The sequence below is a fragment of the Heterocephalus glaber genome, unplaced genomic scaffold (genome assembly GCF_053883595.1).
Source record: "Heterocephalus glaber isolate CG9 unplaced genomic scaffold, H.glaber_assembly_v1.0 deba00000071, whole genome shotgun sequence".
NCBI classification, from domain to species: Eukaryota; Metazoa; Chordata; class Mammalia; order Rodentia; family Bathyergidae; genus Heterocephalus; species Heterocephalus glaber.
Genome location: NW_028258137.1, coordinates 1,024,212 through 1,039,241, shown reverse-complemented (window position 1 = coordinate 1,039,241; position 15,030 = coordinate 1,024,212). Strand labels below are relative to the sequence as shown.

The following is a 15,030-nucleotide window of genomic DNA, read 5'->3' as shown; positions in this document are numbered from 1 at the left end:
GGTCTGTGGATGGGCAGGGGCTGCAGTGCCTCTGGGGGGTTCGCGGAGGCCGCTCAGGCCCTCAAGTGACCCCTCAGCATGCCACAGGCATCCCCCCGTGCACGGCCCAGCAGAGAGTGAGGGGGCACTGCAGAGCCCTCTCTGCCCCACCCCATGCTCTGCCCCGGCAGGGGCTGCCGGGCCTGGCCTGTGCAAACAGCACCACAGGGCAACTTCTCCACGCCGCCCGCCCCGCAGCACTCCAGAACTCTCAAGGGTGGGTGGGCTGGGGGTGGGGCAGCAGCCTGTTCGCGGCGCAAGCAAACTCCAGGCCGAGCCCAGCCCCAGCAAGCGCCCGGGTGGGACTGGCAGACAGGAAGGAGGGAGGTGCACAGTCGGGCAGCTGGGGGTGTGACCGGGCAGGTGCTCCCCACCGCCCGCCTTCCAGCCACGTGACTGAGTGGGGAAGCGCAGTGCACAGCGAGCCCGCGGCCAGCAAAGGGCAACTGCAGCCCAGCCTGCTGCCCTTCTGGGCTCCGCCATCGCCACAGGGGCTCCTGGGCCCGGGGTGGGGGTGCTGGCAGGGTCCCCGGGCCCTGACTCGCTCTCCTCTCCCTTGCAGCCATGCAGCCCTGTTCCCGGGCAGTCCCGCGGTGACCCTGCTGAGGCCCTGGCAGCCCAGGTATGTGGGAGGAGACTCGGGCAGAGATGCCTGTCCCCAAGGCTCCCTGGTATCGGGGCTGCCACCTATGTCCCTGTGCCCTGCTGCCCTCCACCCTCACAGCTCCTTCAGAGCTTGCTGCGGTGCCCCTCCTCCTCTAAGACCCTCTTCAGCCGCCTGGCCAAGGGTGACGGCCTAGGTGGCGGTCACCCACGAGTTGACAGTGACAGTCCCACCCTTGCAAGCCACTAGGGGGGCAAGGGAAGTCTCACCAGGAAGTGCTCAGAGGCTCTGGCCGCCCGCTGCATGCCCTCGGCAATACCACTTATTCAGTCAACAAACCCCACTCCCAAGTCCCTCCCCCTGGACTCCAGGTCCCCACCCTGGCGCTGATGGGGAAGGGAAGGGAAACGACCTCAGGCGGACAGGAGGGGTCCTCAGAAGGGGCAGGGAGCAGCACCCCCACCCGGGACAGCTCCGGGCCACTGTGATGGGGCAGTGGGCCCTCTGCTGGGCCCTCCAGGACCCCACCCACCAGAGACTTAGGGCCCTAACAGAGCACCCCCCCCCGGTGGGCACCCAGGTCTCCAGGCAGATGCCCAGATGCAGGCCGGGTCTCAGCAGCCTTGGTCTCCCTGGGAGCTCAAGGCCCTGGTCTGCCACTGCATGGCCTCAGCAAGTCACTGTGCTTCTCTGAACCGGGAATCCACCTGTCTCAGCCTCCCTGGGACCGGTGGCCACCCAGCACCTGTGCTCGGGGTCGTGGCTCAGTCCACACGGAGGACACGGGAGATGGGGTGCAGCCGGTCCTGGGGAGATGACCAGTCAAGAGGGATGGCCAAGAGAGTCCTGTGACCGCCCCTCCTGAGCATCAGAAGAGGACAGAGCTGCAGGGAGACACAGGCCACACGGCCGGGCCCCATCCTCGGCACAGACTCCAGAAACGCAGCCTGGCCAGGGCTTGGCCCAGAGGAGGCCCAGCTGGGATCCTGGGAACAGAACAGACCCCAGAGTCCCAGGACCAGAACCCCGCTCAGAGGCCCCCAAGGGCACCAGCAGCTTCTTGAGGCTGGGGCTCCCCACCCTGTGTGACCCAAGGCTGAGGTGCAGGTGCTGGGCTCCCAGCTCAGGGCGGCAGCCAGCAGTCACCGTGCTGGCGGGGGAAGTGGTCTCCCAGACCCCAGACCTCTCCTTCCCACCCCCTTCTCTCCTACATCCCCAAAGTCTGCGGAGGAGCCAGTGCCTCTGTGACGGCCACTGCATCCTTCCACCCCGCTCACTCCACCCTTTCCTTGCAGGCTCCACCCAGGACCATGAGTGCAGGCCTCCCCAGGGCCCCCCGAGGGGTGAGGATGGCCACCCAGCCCACGCCCCACAGCCCCCCTTGGACTGCCGCCTCCTGCTAGCACCCAGGACCTGGGGCCATGCCGGGCGAGCAGCCCCGAGGAGCACCGCCCCCCGGCAACACCAGAGATCTGCATCCCTGCCCAGGTGCCAGGGGCCTGCGGCCCCCCTCCCAGCCGCCTCACAAGGACCAGCCTCCCAGCAGCAGGACAGCCCAGGGCACAAGGGGGGCAGGCAGCCGAGCTCTGGCCAGGGAGCCCCCCACAGCCCAGCTGGGGCAGGCCCTGGAGGTGGAGCCCCAGGCTGAGCTCCTGAGGCCCCGGCCTCTCCGTGGCCCCCTGGGGAAGGGGGGTGGCCCCGACACCCCACCTTCAAGGAGCCACCCAGGGGAACAGGGGTGGCTGGCAGGCAGGGTGGACAGCAGCCCCCCACAGCTCTATGGCCTGGGAATTGCCAGCCCAAGGGCCAAGCCCACCCTGGACAAGACCCCCAAGGGCCGGCCACTCAAGCCCCAGGACTCCCAGGCAGAAGCCTGCCGAGGGCCCAGCCTCCCTGGGGCCGACATCCTGCCCACCCTCGGAGAGCTCAGCTCAAAAAGGTGCTTCCAGGAGGCCCCCTCCAGCTTTACCTCTAGCAACCATACCTCACCAAGTGCCACCCCAGGACCCCCTCGGGCCCCGCCGAGCAGCCCCCCAACACTGGCCTCGCCCCCAGAGCTGCAGGCCAATGGGGCTAGCCCTTGGCCACCTGCTGCTGAAGACAACTTCCCAGGTGCTAATTTTGGGCGCCTCCCCTCCAAGTCGGAGCCCTTTCCTGAGGGCAGCAGGCCTGGCAGCCCCCGGGGGAGCCCCTTCCCGTACCCCCTCCGGGCACAGCCCCCTCATGAAGACCCAGTCGGACAGGCCTATGCCAGTGGAGCCCTGGCCTTTTCCCTCCACCAGCCCCCGGGAGGGTGGCCAGAGGTGACTGTGGGCACCGGCCCTGCCTACCGACTGCCCCCCATGCCCTCGCCCCTGCCCTGCTACCCCAGTCATCCAGGTGGCCTCAAGGCCCCTGGCGACTGTGCCCAGGCCCTCTCCCCACCTGGTGCTGATCCCCTGGCTCCGAGACCCTTCTCTGACAGTTTGCACAGGAGCCTGGCCGAAGTCCTCCCCGAAGGACCCCCTTCAGGCCATGAGAGGCTAGGGAGCCCCAGGGCACCCCCAAACCCTGGGTCTCAGAGGCACTTTCTAGGACAGACGTATAGAGCCAGTGGGGTGGGCAGCAGCCCAGGGCCTGGGGACGCCACGCTGGCCACCCCCAGACCCCTGCCTGCTAGGCTGCCTCAGCTGTGGGACCCCACAGCAGCCGCCTACCCTGAGCCTACCCTGTGCGCCCCGCCCACCCCTCGTGCTGCATTCTTTGATAGCCCCAGCCAGGGACTCTGCCTGCCCCAGAGTCCCACAGTGCCATGGCCCTCAGCGCTCCCCAGCCCTGGGCCAAGCCGTGGTCAGCTGGAAGTGCTGAGGCAGCTGCCATTCCCCAGGGGGACCACCGAGTGGCAGGAGGGCAGCCAGGGGGCTCTGGGTGCTGCCAGCCAGGCACCCGGCCCTGGGGAGACAGTGGTAGCCCTGAGAAGCAGCCCAGGCCAGCCAGGGAGCTCCCCGGGGCTGCTTCCCTACAGCGGGATGAAGGGCCCTGGGCCCCAGGCTCTGCTCTTCGGGGGCACCCAGCCCCAGGCGTCACCCCGAGGGGCCCCAGCCCTGCCCCCGCCCAGGGTGGTAGGGGTCTCTCCCAGCGAGTCCCCCCTGCCCTCTCCTGCCACCAACACGGCCAGCAGCAGCACCTGCTCCTCCCTGTCCCCACTGTCCAGCAGCCCGGCCAACCCCAGCTCTGAGGACAGCCAGCTCCCCGCTCCCCTGGGGCCTTCGGGCTTCTTCCTCCCGGCCCCCCGCCCTCAGGAGCCTGGGAGCCCCTTCCCGCCCCCAGAACTCCCCAACACCCGCCCAGCCCACTTCCCACTCCCCTCAGATGGGCTGGGGCCTGAGGGTGCCCTCGAGTTCCTGGGCAGCGAGGGCCGTGGGGCGGGCAGGGACAGGCTTCGGGGCTTCCCCCGGGGCCCTGCTGCCTATGCCACCCACCACTTCCCGCTGAGCAGTGCCAGCCTGGACCAGCTGGACGTGCTGCTGACCTGCAGGCAGTGCGACCGCAACTACAGCAGCCTGGCTGCCTTCCTCGAGCACCGGCAGTTCTGCAGCCTGCTGCTGGCCCGGCACGGGCCCCAGGGACACCTGGCACCCACTGCTACCCCCAAGGTGCCGGCCCCCACACACCCAGGCTTGCTGGGCCATGGCCAGACCATCCCTTTCCTGCTGGCCGGGGACCTGCAGGCAGAGAGCAAAGATGACGACGCCCTACGCACGAGCTTCCTGCCCAGCCTGGCTGCCCCACCCTTCCCGCTGCCCACCTCAGACCTGGACCTGGAAGACAATGCCAAGCTGGACAGCCTCATCACTGAGGCCCTCAATGGCATGCAGGACCCGTCGGACAGCCCCGAGATCGACAGCAGCTTCATAGACGTCTTCGCCGACGAGGACCCTCCGGGCCCCAGGGGTCCTGGCACTGGTCAGGCCCTCAACTCCCCAGCAGGTGCCACCCCGGAGTATCATGCCCAGCCCCTGCCCCCTGCTGGAGAGGCCACACCGCAGCCCCAAGGCCCCTACCTTGGGGACAGGGCCCGTCCAGCTGGGAACAGGCCCACCATCCCCTCACTGGGCCCAGCACCCACAGAGGCCACTGAGCCCAGCCTGGGGAGGCAGCCACGGAGAGGGAAGCAGCTCAAGGTGTTCTGGAAAGGGCTGGATGCAGCCCACAGCACCAAGGGACCTGGCAGGGCTCTCTGCCCGAGGCCGGGGAGGAGGGGCCACGGTACCCAGCAGCCCCCACCCTATCCCCGGGACCTTAGAACCCAGGCGAAGGGCCACATGGGTTCCCACCAGCGAGGCCCCGGGGCCCTCCTCTCTGCAGACACCGGGATCACCAAGCGCCTGAGACTGCCCCCCAGGAAGGACCCCAGGAAGCGGAGGACACAGCGGGGTGGCAGCTGGAGCAAAGAGCTCATACACAAGATTGTGCTGCAGAAGAACAGACTCCACAGACCGCGGGCACCCTCGAAGGCCCCACAAGGCAGGCCAGGGGCCAGTGACCACGCCTCCGAGTCTGAGGAGGAGAGTCCCAGGCCAGGGGCGCCTGGCCTCAGCGGCCGCTCTCACCAAGACCACCAGCAGCGGTGCCTGGGCAAGAAGATGAAGGAAGAGGGCCTGGGCCGGGGCCCCAGCAAGGCAGAGAAGCCGGGGTCTGCTGAGTCCAGGGGCTCTCCAGCCCCAGGGCAGCTGCCCAGCCCAGCCCACAGCCCGGACGGAGACCCCAGGTGTAACTCCCCGCAGGTCCCCACGGACACCACAACCCCAGGGGAAAGCCACCCGTCCCTGGGCCTCTGCCAAGCAGCCCCAAAACCCGAGGCTGCCAGCCCCACAAAGCTCAGAGAGGTGCCCACCGGGGAGAGTGGCTGCCCCAAGCCCCCCACTCCAGAGCCCCCACCGCCCGGCAGAGCTGGCACCAGCAGACACCCACCCTCGGGGAGCCACCCCAATGTGCTGCCAAGGCCAGCGGGGGGCGCTCTGCATGACAGAGAAGATGCCCCTGCTCACCAGCCCAGAGGCTTCCAGATGCCCGTTGCTAGTCCCACCAGGGCGGCCTATCCTGAGCACAGCACCCCATTTTTTAAGAACTCTGATCTTGGTTGCAAGCCTGCTCACTTTAACAGAGACTCCGTGGGGGTTCCTGCTGCCAAAAAGGGGCCCCAGCCCAGCAGCAGTGCCCCCAGTGAACTGTTCCTCAGGCCCAAGGACCCAGCGGTGGACACTCCGCCAGCCAGCAGCTGCTACCTTGGCCAGGACCATGTGGACGCCCTCAAGCCCAAACCACCAAAGAATCCGCCCTACACGGCTGAAACTGACCCAGGCAGAGCCCAGTCGCCACTGAGCTTGGAGTCCATGACCCTCTTTGCAGGGCTGCCCGAGGACGGCTTCGACCCACCACCACTCTACGACAGCCTGTCACCACACAGGGCCACCCCCGAGCCGCTGGCCTGTGCTGACCCTCTCCCAAGGAAACCTCTGATAGAGCCACTGTTCCCCCCATTTCTGCTCCTGGAGGAAGTGTCCCCAACACTGTCCAGCCAGTTTCCTGACCTCTCAGTGCCAAAGGCATTCCACAAGAAATGTCCCCATGCAGAGATGGGCTCCCCCAGCCCTGCACCTGTGCCTGGGAAGAGAAACGGACACACTGCAGCTTTTATGAGCAACCTGTCCGAGGATGAGCTGGAAATCAAAAGATTGGTCTCCGAATTAGAGAGCCAACTGCAAAGGAGGGGGGCCACCCAGGAAGCCCCCGAGGACCCCAGCGAAGCTGCACGTGCAGCCTCCCTGACGCCTGCCCGCCAGGCTGCCCTGTCCCACAGCGGTGCAGCCCACCTTCCAGGTCCTGGGGAGACACGTCCAGAGCAGGAAGACGCGGGAACAGCCATGCCCCCCAGGAAAGGGGCGCTCCAGAGCTCCCAGGGGGACCAGCCCTGCCCAGCCACATGCTGCCCAGGAAAAGCGGCCCCAAGCCCGGGCCCCCCCAGAGACCTGGCTTCTGGGGCTCCTTCTGGGCCCATGGGGTGCAGCCTTCGGGCTCTGACAGCTCAGAAGAGCCAAGGCTGCAAGGCCACAGAAGACCCTGGGGCGCCCTCGGGCGAGTGTCGGCCTGAACCCACCGAGGGACCCAAGGCCCTGCTGGAGGCTGGGGGCCTGGCAGAGCGCAGCCCAAACCGTGACCTTTTATCTCCTAGAAGTGATGAGTGGATCAGGACTCGGGCGAGCGAGGGCTCCCCGCTGCCACAGCTTCCCTGGGAGCAGAACAGAGCGCGGCCGCCAGAACCCCAAGGGGCAGAAGGGCCCTGTCCAGGCCGCACAGCACCCCCAGCGCCGGGTCAGGTGTTTCGGGGCAGTGGGGAGGCATCTCTGGGTGCCACCCCGGCCTCAGATCCCGGTCACAGCCACGCCTCCAAGGGCCCAGCTCCCAGGGAATCTGGGCCCCCTCGAGCCCTGGCAGAGGGATCTGCCCTCCAGCACCAGGAGGCTCCATCGGCCCCTGGATGCCCTGCCGGCCCAGCCTCCAGCCCCTCAGGTCCACTCCGGGTCCTGGGGACCAGAGCTGAGGACAAGGGTTGCGTCCAGCTCCTGCAGGGGCCTCTGCCTGCTGGGGCCCCAAGCCCTCGGCACAGAGCGCCCCCCAGTCTAGGAGGGGACAGAGTGACAGGAGGCTCCCCTGGGCATGTGCAGGACACAGCCACCGCCACGGTGTCGGAGGCGAACGGACATCTGGGCTCCCCTGACCAGGCCAAGAAGCCCAGGGGCCAAGGCAAAGTCAGCCACTGCCTGCCTGGAGCCTGGAAGAGCCCGAGGGCACGGGGCAGTGGTGCCAAGGCCAACACCCCTCCCAGAAGGCACGGGCCAGCCAAGGCCTCAGCCAGGGCCCAGGGAGGCGGCACGGCCTTGGGCCCTCAGGAGCAGGTGCAGCCAGCCCCTAGCCCTCAGCGCCTCTTGGGAATGGCAGCCCACGCCCAACAGGGGCCTGAGGACAGGACTCCAGGGGAGGTGACCAGCCAGGTACCGCCCCCCGGGGACCTGGTCCCCTGTACAGCCGTAGTCACCCCCAGCCCCTTCGGCCTGGAGCACACACCCCAGGAAGACCCTTCCTGTATGTCTCTGGGAGGGGCCAGGTGGGTCCAGGCCCCTGCAGGTGCCAGGGCCACAGGGCCCCCTGCAGGTCCGTCTTGGAGGACAAGCCTCTGTGGGCCTGAGGACCTCCCACCTCCTGCTCTCCTGGGGGCCAGCAGCCCCGAAGACTGGCCGGGCCTCAGTGACATCCCAGCCCCCAGCCAGGGCCAGGATGGCCCCAGCAGCAGCACATTAGGAACCCTAGTGGAGTTCAGAAGAGGGCCGGGGAGCCCTCCGGCCAGTGCCACACCATCTCGTCCAGGAGCACACGTGTCCCCAAGAAGGACCATCAAGGAACACAACACAGAGACAGTCCCTACAGAATGTGGCGTGAAGGCAGTCAGGGGGCTCCGGGTGGCGGACCCCAGCATGTCCTGGGACCCCTCCTCACATCCCCCGTGCCTCACCCCCTGCCTGAGCCACGGGGGCAGCGACAGCAGCACAGCCACACCCACAGACCCCACCACAGCGGGGCCCACACAGCCGGGCCCCTCCCCCTGCCTGGAAACGGAGGCTGGGGCTGTCAGTGAGGGGCAGGAGGATGCAGGGACACGAGGACACAGGGCCCGGTGCTCCAGTGTGACAAAGCTGCCCGGAGCTGGCCAAGGCCTGACCACAGCCCACCATCCCCCAGCTGCCTCTTCCAGCAACACAGCCGGTGACTCTGGGTCCAACTCTCCCCAAAGCCACACCGGGGTCCCTCACCAGATGCCCCATGTGGACTCTCTCAGTCCCCAGGACCCCAAACAGGAACCCTATGGTTTGAAAAAGAAGCTGGAGCCCACAGAGAGAAGGAAGGGCCAAGCCCCCGCTGGGCCAGCTCTCCCCTGCGTCACCTGCGATATCTGCTCAGCCTCCTTCCGCTCGGGGCCTGGCCTGAGCCGGCACAAAGCCAGGAAGCACCGGCCAGACGGCTGTGCCGCCCTGGGGTTCAGGGCCCCTGGGAAAAGGAGCCACAGGGTGCCTGGCAAGGAGGGACCAAGTCAGGCTCTGATCCGCCCCAGCCACCCTGCAGGGCCAGCTCCCCCACAGGGCTCCACGACACCTGAGGGCACCCCGGGTCCTGAGACGGAGGAGGGGCCCGAAAGGGGCACCAAGGCACCAGCTCACCCCCTTAACCGGCAACCGCATCCCCCGGGCCTGATGGAGTCTGGGGAGGGGGCAGAGCCCAGACCACACCTGCCGGAGGCGGGCAAGCTCCACCCTAGACAAACAGAGAGAAAGGGACAGAGGCGAAGCCGAGAGCCCCAGGACTCCCGTCGTACCACAGCCCCGAAACCACAGGAGAACGTGGGAAAGACCCGAGCCAGGAGGCCCCGGGGGGAGCACACAGCGCCCGGCTCAGCCTCTGCACCCACAGGGCGGTGCCGCTCCAGGGCGTACACGGCAGCTGCCCACTGCTCAGCAGAGGGACAGCAAGGGGCAGACAGGGCGCCTGGGCCACTGGGAGACACTGCAGGCAACACCGCCACCCAGAAGTCCCCTGGTGGTCGGAGGAGCCCCACAGGGAGGGCAGAGGAGGCGTCCCCTGGAGAACTCCCGGAGGGGTGGAAGGGAGCCCTGGCAGGGGGGCTCTGGGGACCCACAGTGGCCAGGACATCTGGCAAGGACCCATCACATGCCTCTGCGGGAGAGGCTGCTGCAGACCTCGGAGGGCCCAATGGCAGCCCAGGTGACAGCGTCAAAGCAGGGACACTGGACCTTCCCGGGATGCCCAGTTCTGAAGCTGGCAGAACCAGCCTCAGCTGCCCGCAAGACCCCCCTGAAGCCCAGGGTGGGGACCCTGAAGCCCCCAGCATAGGCTGCAGGGACCCTCTGAGTGTGCTTGATGACGATGTGGCCTTTGCCCAGCTCTTCCCCCCCGGTGGCCGCTTTGCCCGGAAGAAGAACCCCCGAGTCTACCAGAAGCCCTGTGGGAGACCGCGGTGCCTGCCACCCACCCAACCACTCAGCCAGCCTGGGGGCGACCCTCTCTCCTTGGCCCGGCTGCCCACGGATCTCAGCGACTCAGGCTCCCTCTGCCTCTCCTGCGAGGACCTGCTGGGTAATGAGGCCATGGAGCTGCCCGAGGCCTGGCTGCTGGATGGGCCTCTGAGCAGCAGCACCCCGGGCCTCGGGTTATGGACCCCGGAGCCCAGAAGGGAAGCCGGCTGTGTGGACAAGGCACCCCCCTGTGGCACTACAGACGATCAGGTAGAAGCCATCCCTGAGCTGCACAGGGTGCCTGCAGCCTGGCAAGGCCTGGGGCTACGGGTGCCCCCAAAAGAGGCATCCTCTCCTCTAGGAGATGTGAGTCCAGAGCCCCCCAACCTGGAGAGAGAGGGCTATGAGGAGGGGCTGCCCAGAACTGCTGAAGACTTGGAGATGGTCGGGACCACGCTGCAGGCACAGGACCCGAGCTTCCCAAGACCCTGGGAGGACCTGGTGAGCGTCCCCAGCACCAGCGCCTTGGACGTCCAGGAGGAGGCCGCAGGGCTGTGCCAGGCTCGTGGCAGAGAGCAGCTGGTCCCTGGCAGGAGTGCTTCCTTCAAGTGCCGCGTATGCTTCCGGCGCTTCCACGGGCTGGGCGAGCTGGACCTGCACCGCTTGGCGCACAGCGCGGCCCCACCACCCACCTGCTACATGTGCGTGGAGCGCAGGTTCGGCTCGCGCCAGCTGCTGCGCGAGCACCTGCAGGAGAAGCACGTCCAGGGCCAGATGGGGCCGTGGGCCTGCGGCATGTGCCTGAAGGAGGTGCCAGACGTCTGGATGTACAACCAGCACCTGCGCGAGCACGCTGCCCTCTTCGCGCGCAGGGGGCAGGCGCGACGGGCTCTGGGCGAGCTGCCCGCGGGCTCCGGGGACGAGGGTGCCTCGGCGGAGCGAGCCACAGACCAACGGGGGGCTGGCGGGGCCGGTGGGGGGGATGGGGAGGGGGGCCCGGGGGACGGGGCCGGGCGCCCTCTCTCTGGGAGCCTCCATGGCTCCCCGACGCCGCCCAGCATGCCCGGCGGCGACAGCCCCGCCACCCCCAGCCCGAGCCGGGAGCCCCGGCCCCACGGCGAGCCCCCGCTCTGCCGCGGACCCGTGCACGCGGACTGCAAAGACCCGTCCCGCGACTGCCACCACTGCGGGAAGCGCTTCCCCAAACCCTTCAAGCTGCAGCGCCACCTGGCGGTGCACAGCCCGCAGCGCGTCTACCTGTGCCCGCGCTGCCCCCGCGTCTACGCCGCGCACCGAGAGCTGCGCGCGCACCTGGGCAGCGCGCACGGGGCGGGGCCCGAGGCGCGTGACGTGGCGCCCACGCCGCTGTTCGCCTGCGAGCGCTGCGCCGACGTCGCGCGCGTCACCCGCAGGGCCTTCGCGTGCAGCGCGTGCAACTATACCTTCGCACGCCGGGAACAGCTGGACCGGCACCGCGAGAAGCACCGGCGCGCCTGCCCGCGGCCCTGCGCGCTCCGCGGCGTGCGGCGGCCCGGGGCTCCCGAGGGCGCGCTGCCCCTCAAACGACGCAGGCTGGCGCAGGTTGGCCGGCCAGTGTCCCCGGGCAGCCCGGCCCTGCCCCGGCTCTGCCCACAGGCGGCCCCCGGCACCGCTCAGGCCCAGGAGAGGCGCGAGGATCCTGCCGGCCAGCCAGATGCACCCCCGGCCGGCCCAGACCTTCCACCCCCAGCTCTGTCTCCCCCCGCCAGTGCCCAGGCTGAAGGCAGAGAGGGGTGCGAGCTAGACCGAGCCCTGGAGAGGCTGGAAGGCGAGGCTTCGGCAGGCAGTCCTGGGCCTCGGAGACAGCAGGCTCCCCGCCTGGGCTCAGGGAAACGCGGGCCCCCCGGAGGCCGTGGCAGGTGCGCCCCGGACGGGTCCCCGGGAGAGCCCTCCCTGCTCCCCAAAGAGAAGCAGGTGTCACCCTGCCATGTGGTGCCTGAGGGGCGCACAGCGGGCCCCTCCCACGAGGACGGTGCCAAGCTGGGGGGTTGCCGGAGCGCGTCAAAGCCCAAGCCATTGGCGACCACCCCCAGCAGGGTGCCAGGGCAACCAAGGAAGCCGGCAGAGATAGGGAGCCCAGCACCCGGAGAGCTGGCCCACGGCCCTGAAGACAGGGCGAAGCCTACCACCCCCAAAGCCAGGCCGAGGCCCAGCTCCCAGGGCAGGGGCTCGGCGCGGCCTGGCACCAAGACCGCAGGGGGCAGCCAGCCCCAGCCGGCCAGTGGGCGGCTGCAGAGCGAGACTGCCACCACCCCCGCCAAGCCCCGCTGCCCAGGCCGGGGCCCCGCACCACACCCGCCCCCACCTCGAGCCCAAGGCAGCGGCTGCCAGGAAAAGGTAGAGGGCACCAAGAGGAGGAGAAACGGCCCGGGCCGGGCCCGGCCCGGCGGCAAGGCACAGGGAGCGCAGGCAGAGCCCCCTCGGCCCCTGACAGGCCTCCCCGGGCCCCCCGGAAGCAGGCCACCCCCAGCCGGGTGCTCCCTGCCAAGCCCAGGCCCAGCACTCAGATCAGCAAGACGAGGCCACAGCCCTGGGAGACTCGGAAGGGGGACCCCGGCCCGGGCCTCCGGAGGGAGGAGCTGGGCAAGGCCTTCCCCCAGGTGAGGAGGGGCAGGTCTGTCCCCAGCACCAGGCCTGCCCAGCTCCGAGACCACCGGACCGCAGAGTCCCAGAGCGACCTCCTCAGCCAGCTCTTTGGGCAGAGACTGACCAGCTTCAAGATCCCCCTAAAGAAGGACACTTCCGAGTGACACACGAGCAGTGCCCAGCACAGCCAGGACCCCAGCAAGGCTCCTGTTGGGGCTGCTCGGTGCCTGAGGTGGTGCACTTTGGGGCAGCCCACCTGCCTCACCCCACCAACATTCAGACCGCCCGGTGAAGGTCCCTTTCTTGTCAGAAGGCTGAGGGTGAGGGACAGGGCAGCTGCAGCCCCTTTGAGACCATGCAGCTGTTTTCTTGGTACCAAGTACTTGAAGAAAGAGCAGCTTATGCACCTCCCCAGCCCGTGTGCCCTGTTGGCACAGTGGCATATGCTATAGACCTCGTTTGAGTATTTGCACAGGGTCCCATCACCGAGCAGGGAAGTAAGTTCAGTCAGTCACCCGATGATGGCCTTTCGTTTTAAGTCTTGCTGCTGCTGGAATTCCAAAGTGCCCTTAGGAATCACATGGGGAGGGCAGGGCTCTCCACGAGGCCCACTTCTGAGCCACCTGGTCCCCAAGAGCACACAGGCCTCCTCCCTCTGCCCACAGGATCGTGCCTGCCACTGACCACACTGCGATGCTTCTGGGGCACTTGGTTCCCAGGGAACGAGGCAAGAACCGTTCCCCCGCCAGGTCTCCGGCCCACGGCCCCTCTGGAGCCCTCCTCCCCACAGCCCTGGGCTCTGTGCACCCGCAGTTCTCGGAAGTTTCTGGTGCTATTTTCATGTTGTACTGTGAATACCGGGTTTTCCTGTGACTGGATGGGCAGGGAGGTGGCGCTGGGAGGGCTGGAGGAGGCCGCAGGCAGGGCAGAGATGACCCACAGCTCCCCACAGGCTCCAGCCTGGGTCCCACCCCCGGCACCCACGTCCCGGCCCAGCATCCCGCCAGAAGGGGCAGACAGGAGGGCCTGAGATGCTCCCTGCTCTTTGGGGAATCTCAGATTCACAGCTTGTTCTGTTTTTAGTTTTTAACGAGCAGTTTTTAACGTGCGATGGATCTGTCAAAGGTTTCATTTTGACATTTCGAAAGACCGAATCCGGCCCAGACGGCCCCTCCAGAAGGTGCTATGTCCTCAGAAAGCCTCTTCCTCGAGGTGGAAGACAGGCAGAGGGCCTCTCGGGCTGTGCTGCAAAGATCACCACCAGCTCATCTTTCCAAATATATTCCCACTATTTTCACACAAACCCCGGGTTCTGTGGCCTCTGTCCTTGCGCCTGCTGCTCACTGCAGCCCCAGAACGTGGCCCAGAAAGTGTTCACTTGTGTCTCCTCGGGGCCACTGCGTGCCACATGCAGGGCAGGGCTGTGGGGACACAGGCACAGGGAAGGCTGGACCCTCCGAGAGCCCACACTGGGGTCTCCCCTGTTTACAGGTGGGAAACAGGCCTGGGCAGAAAGGAGTCTTGATGGCCACAGGAGCCCAGCAGGGACCCCCCCCCATGGCCTCTGGTTCTGCAGGGGTCTTCAGGGAGCAGAGGGGATGAGACGGACTGTCGGGAAGGACCGGCAGGCCCACCCGGGTGCCAGCCCTCGGCCCTTGTCCTGAACAGCCCGAGACCCCAGGGTCAGGGACAAGCAGCCTCCAGCAGGGGTGGCCAGGGGAGACCCTGACGCCCTCCTCGTCCTGGACGAGCACCCCACAGCCCCGGCCTCACCCCCCTCCTCGGGAGACAGCAGGCTGTGGCCCTGTGGCCAACCCCAGGGTGGCCTCTTTCCTGGGACAACACCCACAGGTCGCCTCCGGCCCGCCAGGCTTTTGTCTGGCCGTCCCCTCTGCATGGGGGCCCCATCCCAGCCGGCCAGCGTCCACCCCTCCGCAGGTCTCAGCCTCGGTCTGCAGTCTTTGCTGGCCGCAGGCTCCTGCCCATGAGGGGCCTCGGTGAATGGGGTCGTGGCTGTCTGCCCCAGCCACCCCATCTACTCCTGCAGGGGCCCAGGCAGTGCTCTGGGTCTCAGGGTGCTTCTGGGGGTGGGGGTGACTGCGGCTTTGGCCTCCAGCTGGGGTTCCTAGCGCTCCCCAGCAGGACGTTAGGGGCTGGAGAGTGGAATAGGAAGGTCTGGAAGACCTGGTAGATTTGGAGCGGAGCCCTGGGGGCCCAACCAGCTGGTCCCGCAGATCCTCAGATGCTCCTGTCACGTGTCCCAGCCGGCTAGTTCCCTCCCCTTCCACACCCTCTCTAGCAGCCTCAGCATCACTGCCCCACACCACCTGGGCCCTGCCTGGGGACCCAATGGTGAGCCCTGCCCCCTCCCACCACCCCAGAGACCCTCAAGGGACTGCCCGTCCTGGCCACCAGGTGGCAGCATCCACCCATGCAGGGGAGCCATTGCCCACCATTGCCTAAGCCTCCAGCCAGCAGGCAGACTCGCGCCCTTGGGGCCTCCAAGCCATCCACACGTGCACAGGCCTAGGGACTGCCACATGCGAACACACACAAGGCCCTATGCACCAGCAGACACATGCACACTGCACACACGTACACACACGCTGCAAGTTGTGTACACACTGCCTTGCATGCAGACCTGCACATGGGTCACGTGTGGGCAGGTGCCCTCCCTCGAACACCCACGAAGGC

General features: G+C 67.9%; 1 protein-coding gene across 1 annotated transcript; it reads left to right on the top strand.

Moving 5' to 3' along the window:
• Positions 1–276: 276 nt before the first annotated feature.
• Znf469 (zinc finger protein 469) lies at positions 277–13,639 on the top strand. Its single transcript, XM_004843210.3, is given in 3 exon segments — positions 277–661; positions 1,939–12,117; positions 12,120–13,639. Coding segments are annotated over 2 exon segments (10,434 nt in total). The 5' UTR covers positions 277–661; positions 1,939–2,064; the 3' UTR covers positions 12,501–13,639.
• Positions 13,640–15,030: the final 1,391 nt, after the last annotated feature.